The sequence below is a fragment of the Coregonus lavaretus genome (genome assembly GCF_964263955.1).
Source record: "Coregonus lavaretus genome assembly, chromosome: 3".
NCBI classification, from domain to species: Eukaryota; Metazoa; Chordata; class Actinopteri; order Salmoniformes; family Salmonidae; genus Coregonus; species Coregonus lavaretus.
The window spans coordinates 23,121,014-23,139,516 of record NC_139990.1 but is presented as its reverse complement, the minus strand read 5'-3'; the positions used below and the strand labels follow the sequence as shown (position 1 = coordinate 23,139,516).

General features: G+C 43.1%; 1 protein-coding gene across 1 annotated transcript; it reads left to right on the top strand.

Annotated features, from left to right (window-relative positions):
- Positions 1-212: 212 nt before the first annotated feature.
- On the top strand, positions 213-18,111 carry LOC311126019 (mothers against decapentaplegic homolog 4-like; the record flags this gene model as incomplete). Its single annotated transcript, XM_084158468.1, has 12 exons — positions 213-448; positions 3,423-3,447; positions 8,834-9,008; positions 9,887-9,910; positions 10,595-10,828; positions 11,187-11,414; positions 11,714-11,818; positions 11,954-12,007; positions 13,694-13,877; positions 14,203-14,371; positions 14,508-14,646; positions 17,862-18,111. 12 exons carry the CDS (start codon positions 213-215, stop codon positions 18,071-18,073), a joined length of 1,785 nt encoding a protein of 594 aa, XP_084014594.1. The 3' UTR covers positions 18,074-18,111.
- Positions 18,112-18,503: the final 392 nt, after the last annotated feature.

Sequence of the window (18,503 nt, the reverse complement as noted above, 5' to 3'; positions counted from 1 at the left end):
TTTGGGAGCAGCTTATTGATGTCCTGCACTCAGTTTTTGCTCCAGGTACTGAGACATTTCTCACCATTGAACTGCCCAATACAACGGCTGGAGAAGGGGATGGAGAAATCCGCCCATTCCTACACCTCACACAATTCATGGAACCTTTCACGGGCCCACGAGAAGCAGGATAGCATACGCCCGCAGCTCCCGGCGATAGGTCCAGACCTCCCATGGCAGGCAATGCCCTGTCAGATCCAGAGAGACGGAAAGGAGCAGAACTCGATGACGAAGCCGCTGCTGGAGTCCGCGTAGTTGGAGTCAGCTCAGCCGTCGCAGACACAGGCAGTCCCAGCGATGAAGGTGCATGTAGATCAGGCACCAGGGCTGCAAAGCTATTCCTCATAACAATCTGCTCCGGACCTCTCGCAGACACTCCAGTCCACTTAGCAGAATGCCGCTGCCTTCGGTCTCCACGACTTGTGACATGGGACCAGCGCTGATTGGAACAATCCTCTTGCTGTTCTCCGTCTACTCTACTACAAGATGGAGGAGGAAAAGCAGATGGAGACGACTTCCTTGGCAGGCAGATTCCAGGTAGCACAGGCCATTCGGATAGGGACAGATGACAAGGCGGGGATACATCCATCAAGTCCGAGTGGCATCCAGCCACAGGTGTTGAGAACGAGAAAGTTCCAATTTGCGTTTTCCCCAAAGGTTCGTGACAGGAGTTTGTGGCAGGAAATCACTTATAATTTATGTGTTGCTACCCTAGGGGTCATGAACTACTCAGAAAGCATATTTAGAACTTTTACCGTCAAAAATGTGAAAAATATTGTGATATGATATTTTGTCCATATCGCCCAGACCTAATTTAATTATTAATGTGCAAACATTTCTAAAAACATGTTTTCACTTTGTCATTATGGGGTATTGTATGTAGATGGGTGAGAAACAAAATCAATATAATCTGTTTTGAAATCAGGCTGTAACACAACAAATCATGGAATAAGTCAAGGGGTATGAATACTTTCTAAAGGCACTATATTGACACCTGCAGATGGGTCACCTATAGAACACATAGAGACATGTAAGTAGTACACAGTACAGGCCTATTGATGCTGTAAGTCGCTCTGGATAAGAACATCTGCTAAATGACTAAAATGTAAATGTAATATCACAGAGAAAGTGCAATTTTTCATAGTGCAAAAGCATTGTGCAAAATGCAAAAAATACCATAAACCTCATTATAATCTTGCATTCTGATTTTATTTGAAACTTGTCGTCAACAATGTGCGATATGACGAGGCGATTATTTAACTTGAGTTTAGTAAACTGAGCAATACATAAATAGACAATTTATGTATGTCATGCCACATGGTCATATGTAGCCTACTGTGAAATCTCTCAAGGTTTCTTCTACCTACTGCCGAGTTAGGCCCAGGTTTCTGTCAAGCACTTGCTGTCAAACATGTCGGAGATATTGTGTTGAAAGACATTGACATTTCTGAATGATTTTTATGACGATAGGCTACATGGAAACTTATATATATTTTCCTAGATACAGATAAATGCTAAACTCTTTCATAGACTATGCCTGTAAACAGTGTTGGCTAATGTTACATAGCAATAGTCAAATGAGGAGTTGCTAATTTATGCGGATGCTATGAGATTTCAGTTACTTAAGCCTTGCTAATGGTGGCTAATGCTGCAAAGTTACTAGGCAGCTGACTGTACTCAATGAGGCTAACGCTATAGAGTTACTGACAGCTGGAAGTCTCACTACTTACAGTAAACACTAAAAGTGCTAGCTAACAGCCAGGTTTAGCTAATGTGGCTGGTGCTATAGTAGTGAGACAAAGGGATACTTGCTAATAGCAGCTAACACCTCAGTATTGCTAAAGAGAATCCTATCACCAATGGTGGTTGAGGCTGTTTGGTTATTGGTGATGCTAATGCTACAAAGTTGCTAACAGCCTTAGCTAAAAAAAAAATCTGAAACTTGTGGGTACATTGAAGCCTGAGTTATGGTGGCCAGTACCACATGTACTGTCAACAGAGAAGCACACAGTCAAGATTTGCATGTCAAGAGAGAGAACGCTGTAGGGAGTTCCCCATAGAACCCCCACCCTCACCCTGAAGAGAGGGAGAAAGATAGGGAGGGAGAGGAGGGCTGGAGGGGCTGTGCAAGTTGTTTTGTCTGAGACAGAGGAAAGGGGCCGGGGCTAATCTGAGGCCGTCTGTTTTGAGAGTGTGTGTTTGTTGATACTGTGTGTATGTGTGTGTGTGTGTGCGCGCCCACGGTAGAACTAGAGAGAGGTAGTTAATTCAATACGCCCTGGCAGAATAAATCCTAACTGCTGAGTGAAGACATCATGTCTCACCTTCTGTGACCTTCTCCCCAACAAGAGGGGGAGGGAGAGAGCGAGAGAGAGCGAAATAGGGAGAGAGAGGGGGAGCTGTAGAGACATAGCTGTAGACTAGATCAGGCTTCAAATGTCTAAGGACTTTTCTCAAAGTCACATGTAGATCCATATCCTGTCTTTCTGTCACCCTCTCTCCCGTTCTCTGTCTCTCTCTTTGTCTCTCTCTTTCTCTGTCACACACACACACACACACACATGCATGAACACACGCACGCAGGCACACACAAACACACACACACACACACATTAAATACTGTACAAACTCAACCCCCTCCATTTACACATAATTAACCTCCCTGCCACACACACACCCTTTCCCCTGCTGTTTCCAGAATGCTCCAGGTACAGTCAGAACAGTATTGACCCCAGCAGCTGTAGTAGCAGAGCAAAAGTGACATCATCACACACTACATGAGACTTGGTACAGGGTGCAAATTATACATTGACTCTTGGAGGTGCCCTGAAAAGTTCTCTACATAAACAATTTATATGTTCATATTTTCAAGGTTTATGAGGGTGCCCTGATTTGTAATGGGAGAAGCCAGTGTCACGGGCGGGATCTGAACCCAGGTATCCCAAGGGAGAAACCAATGTCTTGACCGTTAGACCAAGTGTGACACTGATTTTGAAGTCACGGCAGGGCTGCCTCATTATGAGACCATGTGTCCGACTCATGTCCACTACATTCACCTCCCTTAGACCACCTCCTCCACAAGAGACTATCCCACAATTGGGTGCCATTGAACCCAAAATAAAATATTTGCTAAATAAACTAAAGGAAAAAAGGTATCCTACAGGAGAAACCAATGACTTGACCGTTAGACCAAGGGTGAGGGTGACACTTATTTTGAAGTCCCAGGCAGGGTTACCTCATCACAAGACCATAAGTCGGCCTCATGTCCGCTACACCAGCATCCCCGGTAACCCCTATCATTTGATCCCTGACTTTAGCCCAAGCCTGTATAAACTGAGGCTAAAGTCTCTTGTGTCTCTAATGTCTCTGTTCCTCTTCCATAGAAACCTCATGAAAGATTATCATGAGGTTCCATCTTTGCTTCAATCTGCATGACAGACAGTATATTTTCACATCCGTTTAATATTTAATCATATTTATTTTCAGTGTTAAACAATATGAAATATAACCACATTGCCTATTGATTAAAACATGCTGTCATATTGTACAGGAATATATTTATTTTTAACAGTTGGGTCATTCCACCAATAGAGTGCCTTTTAGGTAGTGTACTTTTGAAAAAAAAAAAAATATATATATATATATATATATATATATATATACAGTGGGGGAAAAAAAAGTATTTAGTCAGCCACCAATTGTGTAAGTTCTCCCACTTAAAAAGATGAGAGAGGCCTGTAATTTTCATCATATGTACACGTCAACTATGACAGACAAATTGAAAAAAGAAAATCCAGAAAATCACATTGTAGGATTTTTTATGAATTTATTTGCAAATTATGGTGGAAAATAAGTATTTGGTCACCTACAAACAAGCAAGATTTCTGGCTCTCACAGACCTGTAACTTCTTCTTTAAGAGGCTCCTCTGTCCTCCACTCGTTACCTGTATTAATGGCACCTGTTTGAACTTGTTATCAGTATAAAAGACACCTGTCCACAACCTCAAACAGTCACACTCCAAACTCCACTATGGCCAAGACCAAAGAGCTGTCAAAGGACACCAGAAACAAAATTGTAGACCTGCACCAGGCTGGGAAGACTGAATCTGCAATAGGTAAGCAGCTTGGTTTGAAGAAATCAACTGTGGGAGCAATTATTAGGAAATGGAAGACATACAAGACCACTGATAATCTCCCTCGATCTGGGGCTCCACGCAAGATCTCACCCCGTGGGGTCAAAATGATCACAAGAACGGTGAGCAAAAATCCCAGAACCACACGGGGGGACGTAGTGAATGACCTGCAGAGAGCTGGGACCAAAGTAACAAAGTCTAACATCAGTAACACACTACGCCGCCAGGGACTCAAATCCTGCAGTGCCAGACGTGTCCCCCTGCTTAAGCCAGTACATGTCCAGGCCCATCTGAAGTTTGCTAGAGTGCATTTGGATAATCCAGAAGAGGATTGGGAGATTGTCATATGGTCAGATGAAACCAAAATAGAACTTTTTGGTAAAAACTCAACTCGTCGTGTTTGGAGGACAAAGAATGCTGAGTTGCATCCAAAGAACACCATACCTACTGTGAAGCATGGGGGTGGAAACATCATGCTTTGGGGCTGTTTTTCTGCAAAGGGACCAGGACGACTGATCTGTGTAAAGGAAAGAATGAATGGGGCCATGTATCGTGAGATTTTGAGTGAAAACCTCCTTCCATCAGCAAGGGCATTGAAGATGAAACGTGGCTGGGTCTTTCAGCATGACAATGATCCCAAACACACCGCCCGGGCAACGAAGGAGTGGCTTCGTAAGAAGCATTTCAAGGTCCTGGAGTGGTCTAGCCAGTCTCCAGATCTCAAGTCCGTGTTGCCCAGCGACAGCCCCAAAACATCACTGCTCTAGAGGAGATCTGCATGGAGGAATGGGCCAAAATACCAGCAACAGTGTGTGAAAACCTTGTGAAGACTTACAGAAAACGTTTGACCTGTGTCATTGCCAACAAAGGGTATATAACAAAGTATTGAGAAACTTTTGTTATTGACCAAATACTTATTCTCCACCATAATTTGCAAATAAATTCATTAAAAATCCTACAATGTGATTTTCTGGATTTTTTTTCCTCATTTTGTCTGTCATAGTTGACGTGTACATATGATGAAAATTACAGGCCTCTCTCATCTTTTTAAGTGGGAGAACTTGCTCAATTGGTGGCTGACTAAATACTTTTTTCCCCCACTGTACCTGCTGCTTTTCTCTGCGCAAATGTTTTAACAGTGTCTAATATTTATTTTTGGGTGATTATTTTTTGTCTGCTGATAGTTGCTTCAGGGTTATTGAGTCAAAGATGGCTGTAGATTTAGTCCAACTGTTGTTTAATTCTGATTCATATAGAGTTTAATAGAAGCTTTAAAATATATATATATTAATACCGTTATTGTTTCTAATGAAAGCATTTTTATCCTTATCTTTTAAAATGATAACTGATTTGGCGTGTATTCGTTTTGTGGGGGCTGCGAGGTGTTTACCAGGTTTATTTGCCATTAAATAGTATCTTTTATTTGAGTTTAACCTGTAGTTGTTGGCTCTCTTCAAAAGTAAAAGATCATATTCCTGCTTAAGTTCAGAAATTGTATTTTTTTCTTTACCGTGTAAAGATTTTTTATGGTATTTTTTTAAGATAGAAATCAACATTTAATAAAAATACATTACTAACAAAGATTTAACTGTTGCCGAGTATGAGATTATCATTCCCCTAATGTACGCCTTAAAAGCATTCAAAATTATGTCGGGTCAGCTTTTCTCTGGCCTCTATGTCTCCATTTATGTTGATAAAGGTCTTTATTTTTTCGTTTACGTATTTAATACATTTCGGGTCTTGAAGATGTGCTCTGTTCAGTCTCTATATTCTGTCACTAAGTGTATTTTCTTTTTTATTGCTATGTCTGTCTAACTTGCCGAATGTGTGATTTAGATCACCTGCTAAAATTATAGTTCCTGTCTGGATTTGATCTAATATAGCTTGAATTCTATCTACAACACCAGATTTGCCCCGGAGGGGATATACAATTCAAAATTAGAAAGCGGCCTTCTTGATCCGTGTGCTGAGGTATAATGGAAAAGGGTGTGTTCTTATTTATCAGGATTCCTACACTTTTCAAAAGGTTAAATAAATAAATGACTATAGTAAGTGCTTATTAAGTGCCAAATAAAGTAACAGGGTTGACCGTAACAGGGTTGAAGTTTTCATCTTAAGTCAGTCAGATCAGCTTGTTATGTTTAACAGGGAGGGGCAATTGAACGCAAGCTTCACAAAGAAATTGAATTTTTTAAAGCCCCCATACAGTCTATTTATTTTCATTTTTAAATCATCACTGTATGTCTAATAAATCACTGTGTGTGTTTATGAAAATAACTCAAAATATATTAAACATTTATTTCCCTGAGCCTCCTTTTGCAATTGAAATGCTCAGTCTGATCGTGTGGGCATGTTGATGCACATTTTTATATATTTATGTACACAACCATGATTGGCGGATAGGATTCTCTAGACTCTAAAGTCTACCCCATTTACCCCTTCAAAGTAGGAGGATACATATGCAAATAAAAGATGATTGGTCATTGGTCAGAATAATCAGATCAGATTGCTGTTTCATGATGTGGGCCAAAAACTCCATTCCACCTGAACAGGCTGAAATTCCAGGCCTAAATAACATTTGGAGTGTTATTTCAAACTCATGGTGTGGAAATATCATTAAAAAAAAGAGGAAAATCACGTTTTTGACTGCACAGCCTCTTTAAAACATTTCTAGCCCAGTTAAGAGATTTAACTTCAAATCAAATCAAATCAAATCAAATCAAATTTTATTGGTCACATGCGCCGAATACAACAGGTGCAGACATTACAGTGAAATGCTTACTTACAGCCCTTAACCAACAGTGCATTTATTTTAAACAAAAAAGTAAGAATAAAACAACAACAAAAAAGTGTTGAGAAAAAAAGAGCAGAAGTAAAATAAAGTGACAGTAGGGAGGCTATATATACAGTAAAATAAAGTGACAGTAGGGAGGCTATATATACAGGGGGGTACCGTTGCATAGTCAATGTGCGGGGGCACCGGCTAGTTGAGGTAGTTGAGGTAATATGTACATGTGGGTAGAGTTAAAGTGACTATGCATAAATACTTAACAGAGTAGCAGCAGCGTAAAAAGGATGGGGTGGGGGGGCAGTGCAAATAGTCCGGGTAGCCATGATTAGCTGTTCAGGAGTCTTATGGCTTGGGGGTAGAAGCTGTTGAGAAGTCTTTTGGACCTAGACTTGGCACTCCGGTACCGCTTGCCGTGCGGTAGCAGAGAGAACAGTCTATGACTAGGGTGGCTGGAGTCTTTGACAATTTTGAGGGCCTTCCTCTGACACCGCCTGGTATAGAGGTCCTGGATGGCAGGGAGCTTTGCCCCAGTGATGTACTGGGCCGTACGCACTACCCTCTGTAGTGCCTTGCGGTCAGAGGCCAAGCAGTTGCCATACCAGGCGGTGATGCAACCAGTCAGGATGCTCTCGATGGTGCAGCTGTAGAATTTTTTGAGGATCTGAGGACCCATGCCAAATCTTTTTAGTCTCCTGAGGGGGAATAGGCTTTGTCGTGCCCTCTTCACGACTGTCTTGGTGTGTTTGGACCATGATAGTTCGTTGGTGATGTGGACACCAAGGAACTTGAAGCTCTCAACCTGTTCCACTACAGCCCCGTCGATGAGAATGGGGGCGTGCTCAGTCCTCTTTTTTTTCCTGTAGTCCACAATCATCTCCTTTGTCTTGGTCACGTTGAGGGAGAGGTTGTTGTCCTGGCACCACACGGCCAGATCTCTGACCTCCTCCCTATAGGCTGTCTCATCGTTGTCGGTGATCAGGCCTACCACTGTTGTGTCGTCGGCAAACTTAATGATGGTGTTGGAGTTGTGCCTGGCCATGCAGTCATGGGTGAACAGAGAGTACAGGAGGGGACTGAGCACGCACCCCTGAGGGGCCCCCGTGTTGAGGATCAGTGTGGCAGATGTGTTGTTACCTACCCTTACCACCTGGGGGCGGCCCGTCAGGAAGTCCAGGATCCAGTTGCAGAGGGAGGTGTTTAGTCCCAGGATCCTTAGCTTAGTGATGAGCTTAGAGGGCACTATGGTGTTGAATGCTGAGCTGTAGTCAATGAATAGCATTCTCACGTAGGTGTTCCTCTTGTCCAGGTGGGAAAGGGCAGTGTGGAGTGCGATAGAGATTGCATCATCTGTGGATCTGTTGGGGCGGTATGCAAATTGGAGTGGGTCTAGGGTTTCTGGGATTATGCTGTTGATGTGAGCCATGACCAGTCTTTCAAAGCACTTCATGGCTACAGACGTCAGTGCTACGGGTCGGTAGTCATTTAGGCAGGTTATCTTAGAGTTCTTGGGCACGGGGACTATGGTGGTCTGCTTGAAACATGTTGGTATTACAGACTCAGTCAGGGACATGTTGAAAATGTCAGTGAAGACACTTGCCAGTTGGTCAGCACATGCTCGGAGTACACGTCCTGGTAATCCGTCTGGCCCTGCGGCCTTGTGAATGTTGACCTGCTTAAAAGTCTTACTCACATCAGACTGTTTCTGCATTAATCAATTCTTTATAGTTGCCTTGCAAAAATGTACTTGTATTCATTACAAAGCATTTAATGTTTATAATTGCATAACTTATACCCATATACTAGTTTTGATTGAATAGGGCCATGTATCTCTAACTCTCTCTCTCTCTCTCCGCCCTCCCCCTCACTCCAGGTTGCAGGGAGGAAAGGCTTCCCCCATGTGATCTACGCTCGACTATGGCGCTGGCCAGACCTACACAAGAATGAGCTAAAGCACGTCAAGTTCTGCCAATACGCCTTCGACCTCAAATATGACAATGTGTGTGTCAACCCCTACCACTACGAGAGAGTGGTTTCGCCCGGCATTGGTAGGTCTGTTCAACAGCTTAAAGGGATAGTTCACCCTATATTGCTTAATGCCTAATGGTGCAGGTGTTTCTGATATGTACTGGAAATGCTGTGTTTTCTGCCATAACATTACAAATATTACAGTAACAGATTTTCATGCAAATATTCGAAAATCTGCTTAAACAATATGCGCATGTTCCCCACCAGAGATGTGTTTCCATCAAATTGACTTTTTGCGGATAAAAAGCTGTGCATGATGAAGTTAAATGGGTTTCCATCGCATTTTCAATTCTACTGATGGTTTAGTAAAAAAATAACAGATGTGCCCACTCTGGTCAAGCCAACAACTTGCAGATACATGATGAGGTTATTATGGTTAAGAGCAACAGGTGTGGCTGAAATTGCCGAATCCACTAATTTGAAGGAGTGTCCACATACTTTTGGCCATATAGTGTATCAATATTTTGCATAAAAGCGTTTCCACCTCCATTTCTCACATAATTCATTTTACCGACACAAAAAGATCCCACCTTGTATAGCGTATTTTTTTTATGTCGACATATGGAAAGTTTACCGACATTTGCTGTTTTCATCAGGCCTGTCGTGAATTTTTGTACTTTACTCGCATAAAAAGGTTGGTTTATGTGAATGATATTTTGACTTCACCACAATTTGAATTAATTACAATCATTGCAGTGAAATTGCAGACATTTACCCCCCCCCCCCCCCATTTTCTCTCTCTCGTATTCTCTTTTTCTTTCTTTCTTTCTTTCTTTCTTTCTTTCTTTCTTTCTTTCTTTCTTTCTTTCTTTCTTTCTTTCTTTCTTTCTTTCTTTCTTTCTTTCTTTCTTTCTTTCTTTCTTTCTTTGCCCCTCCTTTCTTTTGTTCTCTTTCAAAGTTGGTCTCAGTCTCCAAAATACAGGTGAGTGCACTATCACAGTACTAACCAACTTACTGCAGGCTTGTTAATTATAACAGTATTATTTTGTCTTCATCTACTTTGTTGATGGTGTCAGATTTCCAAACATTCCTCTTTCCCTTCAGTCCTATACCCTTATCATACTACAGAGCCTAGCCACATCAAGCCAAGCTGCACTGTGCTGGTCTGGTTAAGCATCCACCATAGTTGCTGGAACTGTGCTGGAAAGGACAATGTGAAAAGAAAATATCCAAGCCAGCAACTTACGGTTCGGCTTGGCACAATAGTGTGAAAAAAGTACTATTGTGGTATGCCCATGTCTCACTGGCCTGGATGCCAGACTGTTTCTGCATTAATCAATTCTTTATAGTTGCCTTGCAAAAATGTACTTGTATTCATTACAAAGCATTTAATGTTTATAATTGCATAAATGCATTTACAATGCATTACACACAGGTGGTTAATATTATACTTATGCTAAAATCTTTATTATTTTCTACTGAGCCATTTATTTTATGTTTGTATTCTAATATTGTATTATTTCTTATTGTTGTTGCATTGTCGAGAAGGAACCTGCAAGTAAGCGTTTCGTTGGACGGTGTATACCATGTGTATCCCGTACGACTAATAAAACTTGAAACTAATGACAATGTTATACCATGTTGTTGGTAGCCCTCTCTCCTCTAGGCCCCCCTGGGAGGCTGATCAAGGAGGAGTACATTCATGACTGTATCCAGATGGATATGCCACCATGCATGTCCCCGTCGGACCACCCCCACCCTCACCCCCACCCAGGGGCGCTCAAGCTACAGCCTCCAGACCACTACGGCCAGCCCCTCCCGCCTCTGCAGCTCCCGCCGGAACCGCAGCGCGCCCCTCCGCCCATCACCCTCTACCCCAACATGCCCCTCTCGCCCACAGGTAAGACCGAGGGAGTTTTACGCACATCCAACTTAGTAATGGGAGCTGGACAAAAATAAGTTCCAATACATAGAGAAAAATGGAATGTCCGCTCCTGTTTTGCTGCTCCCTAAGGTGATCTTTTAATAAAGCTTAGGTGATTGTTTGGCAGATAGGTGTTACCAAAGATGTCCACAAGTGTTCTATTTCAGTTTCTATGGGGTCACTGCGTCATCCTGTTATGTGACGTTTGTTTATCGATTGCTGCCTACCTATTGATATTGACAACAACCTGGTAGCTCTTCATGTGTGTGTGTGTGTGTGTGTAGTGTGTGTGTGTGTGTGTGTGTGTGTGTGTGTCTCTCTCTCTCCTCTCTAGTGTCCGGCTCTATGCTGCCTCTCCAGGGAGGTCACAGTGAGGGGCTCCTACAGATCGCCTCTCCTCAGGGTCAGGTCATGACCCCTATGACCCCCACGCCGCCCCCCTCCACCCCAACACACGGGCTGCCACACGGGCCACCACAGAACCCCCAGCCGCCCCAGCCCCCGCCTGGTCAGAATGGATACAACAGCTCCAAACACACACAGACACAGGCTGCGTTCCACAGTTAGTACTGCCATACGGTTCACACACGCACACACGCATACACGCACACACACACACACACACACACACACACACACACACATACACACACACACACACACACACACACACACACACACACACACACACTCAGGGAGCCATACACAATTCATTTCAACGGCATGATGAATCCTCATACTGTATTTGAAAAGTGGAAAAGAAAATCTAAATATTTGTACAAATGCAAAATGGTAGTTTGCCAGATTGATGGCTTAAGCTTGTGCCTGTTGTTAATTTGTATTTATTGTTTTGGAATTCAGCAACTTGGACAGGCAGTAGCACAGCATCCTACACTCCTGTAGGACCCCAACAACAGAATGGGTGTGGCCACCAACAGCCTCCTCTCCACCATCCAACACACTTCTGTAAGTTAGGCAGTTACAGTAAGTCACAGTATGCCCAAAGTGTGTCTGTATGTCTTCTGAGGTGCTTTTTTCCCCGATATTGTTAGGAATAGTGTATGTTTGGTAACCTGTGTCGTTTCCTTGTTCACCTTTTAGGGTCTCAGCATCATGGCTCGGCCTCCTTTCCTCCCCCTGTGTCCAATCATCCAGGTAAGACAACACATATACACAGTATACAGTGGGGAAAAAAATTATTTAGTCAGCCACCAATTGTGCAAGTTCTCTCACTTAAAAAGATGAGAGAGGCCTGTAATTTTCATCATAGGTACACGTCAACTATGACAGACAAAATGAGATTTTTTTTCTCCAGAAAATCACATTGTAGGATTTTTAATGAATTTATTTGCAAATTATGGTGGAAAATAAGGATTTGGTCAATAACAAAAGTTTCTCAATTCTTTGTTATATACCCTTTGTTGGCAATCATACAGGTCAAACGTTTTCTGTAAGTCTTCACAAGGTTTTCACACACTGTTGCTGGTATTTTGACCCATCCCTCTATGCAGATCTCCTCTAGAGCAGTGATGTTTTGGGGCTGTCGCTGGGCAACACGGACTTTCAACTCCCTCCAAAGATTTTCTATGGGGTTGAGATCTGGAGACTGGCTAGGCCTTCTTACGAAGCCACTCCTTCGTTGCCCGGGCGGTGTGTTTGGGATCATTGTCATGCTGAAAGACCCAGCCACGTTTAATCTTCAATGCCCTTGCTGACGGAATGAGGTTTTCACTCAAAATCTCACGATACATGGCCCCATTCATTCTTTCCTTTACACGGATCAGTCGTCCTGTTCCCTTTGCAGAAAAACAGCCCCAAAGCATGATGTTTCCACCCCCATGCTTCACAGTAGGTATGGTGTTCTTTGGATGCAACTCAGCATTCTTTGTCCTCCAAACACGACGAGTTGAGTTTTTACCAAAAAGTTCTATTTTGGTTTCATCTGACCATATGACATTCTCCCAATCCTCTTCTGGATCATCCAAATGCACTCTAGCAAACTTCAGACGGGCCTGGACATGTACTGGCTTAAGCAGGGGGACACGTCTGGCACTGCAGGATTTGAGTCCCTGGCGGTGTGGTGTGTTACTGATGGTAGGCTTTGTTACTTTGGTCCCAGCTCTCTGCAGGTCATTCACTAGGTCCCCCGTGTGGTTCTGGGATTTTTGCTCACCGTTCTTGTGATCATTTTGACCCCACGGGGTGAGATCTTGCGTGGAACCCCAGATCGAGGGAGATTATCAGTGGTCTTGTATGTCTTCCATTTCCTAATAATTGCTCCCACAGTTGATTTCTTCAAACCAAGCTGCTTACCTATTGCAGATTCAGTCTTCCCAGCCTGGTGCAGGTCTACAATTTTGTTTCTGGTGTCCTTTGACAGCTCTTTGGTCTTGGCCATAGTGGAGTTTGGAGTGTGACTGTTTGAGGTTGTGGACAGGTGTCTTTTATACTGATAACAAGTTCAAACAGGTGCCATTAATACAGGTAACGAGTGGAGGACAGAGGAGCCTCTTAAAGAAGAAGTTACAGGTCTGTGAGAGCCAGAAATCTTGCTTGTTTGTAGGTGACCAAATACTTATTTTCCACCATAATTTGCAAATAAATTCATTACAAATCCTACAATGTGATTTTCTGGATTTATTTTTCTCAATTTGTCTGTCATAGTTGACGTGTACCTATGATGAAAATTACAGGCCTCTCTCATCTTTTTAAGTTGGAGAACTTGCACAATTGGTGGCTGACTAAATACTTTTTTCCCCCACTGTATATAGATGTATAGATGCAAACGCATGCATGCACACACACACACACTCTGCTGACCACATTATTGTCTGTGTGCAGGGCCAGAGTTCTGGTGCTCCATCTCCTACTTTGAGATGGATGTCCAGGTGGGGGAGATGTTCAAGGTGCCAGCTAGCTGCCCGGTGGTGACGGTGGACGGCTACGTGGACCCCTCAGGGGGTGACCGCTTCTGTTTGGGCCAGCTCAGCAACGTCCACCGCACTGACACCAGCGAGAGAGCCAGGTCTGTGCTCCTCTAGTGCTATCTCTATATCAATAAGCATGCTAGTTCTTACCTTGCCGCAAATGTCTATTTTGTATGCCTTTATATGTGTCTGTTGTTTTGGCTCAGAAATGTTGATTGGTATATCTATGCCTTTGTGCAAACTATGTTTATGTGTATATCTCTCATTCATAATCATGCCATGCCTGGTCTCTATCTGTTTGTACCTGTGGCAGAAGACGCACTGTAGCAAAATGCAACTTATTTTGTTGACTGAAATATAACACTTTAATACAACTTATGTTCACTTGTACTCAGCATCTTCATCTCTCCCTCTCTCTCACAGGTTGCACATAGGTAAAGGAGTGCAGCTGGAGTGTCGTGGCGAGGGAGACGTGTGGATGCGCTGTATGAGCGACCACGCCGTGTTCGTGCAGAGCTACTACCTGGACAGAGAGGCAGGCAGAGCGCCAGGCGACGCAGTACACAAGATCTACCCCGGCGCCTACATCAAGGTGAGAAACACAATTACCGCTGTCTGTTCTCTTTGCAGTTGTTTGTCCTCTTGATGACCTCTCCTTATAGGAGTTTGACTGGACACTGATGTCTCTCTGTAGGTGTTCTGACATCAGACTGTTCTCTCCCCTGTAGGTGTTTGACCTGAGACAGTGTCACAGGCAAATGCAGCAGCAGGCAGCTACAGCGCAGGCAGCAGCAGCAGCTCAGGCTGCCGCCGTGGCAGGCAACATCCCTGGGCCAGGCAGCGTTGGAGGCATTGCCCCTGCAGTCAGTAAGTACAATGTACAGTATATGAGATATGCACAGCCTTAGTGTGTTTTATTTTCATATTTTGTTCAATTTGGCTATTGTGAATTTGTGAATTTATAGCCTCTGTTGAAGTGGTATTCTTTTGAATGAGAATGGGTCCAAGTATTGACCCCTGTGGGACACCATATTTCTCTTTTAATCTATACCTCATAGGAATGGGCACGGTTATTCAAATATTTGAATATCTGAATGGACCTTAGTATTCGATTACTTGAAAGAGGATTCATTTAAAATAAAATAAAAATATATAGCCCTATTTTAACAATGAAGGCTTTTTCTCAATTAAATAAAATGATCTAATAACAACAACTAATAACAACAAGATAACTAGTGTAAGACATGCTGTGTCCATAGAAGTATATAGGTTATATATTGTGAGCTTTTGTGAAAGAGCACAGTTAGAAAGAAATGGCATATAGAAGCATACCAGATGGACATCATGAAAATGATCGGAGGAAGTTCAGGAGTAAAAACAAACAAAATATAATTAGTGACTGTGTCCATAAAATGTATATAGTATGTATAAGCATGAAGTAGATGCCTAAGCATTGTTGTTCACTAGTTTAATCCAATTACGGAGGGGATGGTGGGGTTGGAAAGTAATAAAGGGATATAAAGTGGGGGAAAAAAGTATTTAGTCAGCCACCAATTGTGCAAGTTCTCCCACTTAAAAAGATGTGTATCAAGTCTGATAAGACTTTTGCCATTCTGTTGCTTACGAGTTTTGTTATTATTTTATTGTCACAATTTATTAAATGTATGGGTCTGTAATCTGCAGAAGGCTCTCCAGATTTTCCTGGTTTTAAGATAACTGAAATAACTGTTTGATACATGGAACTCGGAGGCACAGAATTGAGTGACATGTGTTGTCATTTGACTAAATAGGGGCACTACTTTGTCCCAGAATGTCAAATAAAATTATATGGAAAAGCTGTCCATACAGTGGGGAAAAAAAGTATTTAGTCAGCCACCAATTGTGCAAGTTCTCCAACTTAAAAAGATGAGAGAGGCACATCCAGAAAATCACATTGTAGGATTTTTAATGAATTTATTTGGAAATTATGGTGGAAAATAAGTATTTGGTCACCTACAAACAAGCAAGATTTCTGGCTCTCACAGACATGTAACTTCTTCTTTAAGAGGCTCCTCTGTCCTCCACTCGTTTCCTGTATTAATGGCACCTGTTTGAACTTGTTATCAGTATAAAAGACACCTGTCCACAACCTCAAACAGTCACACTCCAAACTCCACTATGGCCAAGACCAAAGAGCTGTCAAAGGACACCAGAAACAAAATTGTAGACCTGCACCAGGCTGAGAAGACTGAATCTGCAATAGGTAAGCAGCTTGGTTTGAAGAAATCAACTGTGGGAGCAATTATTAGGAAATGGAAGACATACAAGACCACTGATAATCTCCCTCGATCTGGGGCTCCACGCAAGATCTCCCCCCATGGGGTCAAAATGATCACAAGAACGGTGAGCAAAAATCCCAGAACCACACGGGGGGACCTAGTGAATGACTTGCAGAGAGCTGGGACCAAAGTAACAAAGCCTACCATCAGTAACAAACTACGCCGCCAGGGACTCAAATCCTGCAGTGCCAGACGTGTCCCCCTGCTTAAGCCAGTACATGTCCAGGCCCGTCTGAAGTTTGCTAGAGTGCATTTGGATGATCCAGAAGAGGATTGGGAGAATGTCATATGGTCAGATGAAACCAAAATATAACTTTTTGGTAAAAACTCAACTCGTCGTGTTTGGAGGACAAAGAATGCTGAGTTGCATCCAAAGAACACCATACCTACTGTGAAGCATGGGGGTGGAAACATCATGCTTTGGGGCTGTTTTTCTGCAAAGGGGACCAGGACGACTGATCCGTGTAAAGGAAAGAATGAATGGGGCCATGTATCGTGAGATTTTGAGTGAAAACCTCCTTCCATCAGCAAGGGCATTGAAGATGAAACGTGGCTGGGTCTTTCAGCATGACAATGATCCCAAACACACCGCCCGGGCAACGAAGGAGTGGCTTCGTAAGAAGCATTTCAAGGTCCTGGAGTGGCCTAGCCAGTCTCCAGATCTCAACCCCAAAGAAAATCTTTGGAGGGAGTTGAAAGTCTGTGTTGCCCAGCGACAGCCCCAAAACATCACTGCTCTAGAGGAGATCTGCATGGAGGAATGGGCCAAAATACCAGCAACAGTGTGTGAAAACCAAAACAACAAACTTAACCGTGACGGTCCAAAGGCTAACACACAAGCCTAAACATGAACATAACAAAATCCCACAACGCAGGCAGGAACACTGGCTGCCTAAGTATGATCCCCAATCAGAGACAACGAGCGACAGCTGCCTCTGATTGGGAACCACACCCGGCCAAACATAGAAATACAAACCTAGAATATATTCACACCCTGACCAAACTAGCTAGAGTTCTATAGGCCAGGGCATGACAGCTAAACACAAAGATATACCATTACATTTTATATTCTAAATTTAATAAAACAACAAACTTTTGAATGTAGTTTTTATGACGTGCACCCCATAAGAAGTAATACCTCATAGCCTACACAGGTTATACACGTGTAGCTTGTTCTTGTTGTCAGGGACTTCATGTGTAGCAAGTGAAGTGGGAGATTTGTAATCAATGCAAAATGGAATTACAATTACGGAATTAAGTTGTCTAAATGAGAAGTAGAAGGCTACAATGATCAACCAACAGGTAGGCTGTTGTTTAATATGAATGGAGTTGTTGTAGACAATGACAGGGAGAGCAGCAAAAAAAAACTAAATTAGCCTTGCTACTGTAGCTAGTTAGCATTTTTACATTGATTTGATGCAGTCAAGATAGGCACTACCAGATGGTATGATAGCTCACCTATAAAGCGACAAGTTTGTCTTAACTAGCGCGAGTCGGTTTGGCTACTTTTTTCTCTCCCTCCATGCCACACACATAGACTGTCACACACACCGGCCCCTGCTCCTCTTCCGCCGCTTCCCCATCCTTCCCCAAACAAGCAGTGCGCAGCGCACCGGCTCTCTCCCGAGTCGCACGAGCAATTCCCCAACAAGTTAAACATGTATTTTGACTATCTGGATATCCGAAAAAATATCATGATATTATTCGGATTGTGAAATCATTTAAAATGCCCATCCCTAATACCTCACTTCCTCTTTCTTCCAGGTCTTTCTGCAGCAGCGGGGATAGGTGTGGATGACCTCCGGAGGCTGTGTATCCTGCGGCTGAGCTTTGTGAAGGGCTGGGGGCCCGACTACCCCCGGCAGAGCATCAAACATACCCCCTGTTGGGTGGAGGTACACCTGCACCGGGCTCTGCAGCTGCTGGACGAGGTACTACACACCATGCCCTTGGCCGACCCAGGACCCGCTAACTGAGTGAAAGGAAAGAGGAACAGTTAAAAATCCATACTGGGTTAAAAACTTACAATCACACATACACACACACTGATTCCCCCTCTTGACGATACATATAGACCGATACAGATTGACACATGCACATACAACCACATACATGTTTTCTTTCTATTTAACGCAATGTAGAGCCACTCAAAGCCCCACAAAGGCTAACCTCAATCTCTCCGTCACACACAGACACACACTCAAGCAGCCAAAAATCACTGCACTCTCCTTAACCACTTGTACTGTCTCCCACACGCCCATGCAACCACTAACCAAACCTGTGGGCATGCAGACATAAAACTACTGATGTCTTTAGCATACTTTCCAAGTTTTGTGAACATTCATTCTTTTTTCACAACTCCCACATGCTAAACACAAACACTACAAAGCAGCCTTGACCCCTGAA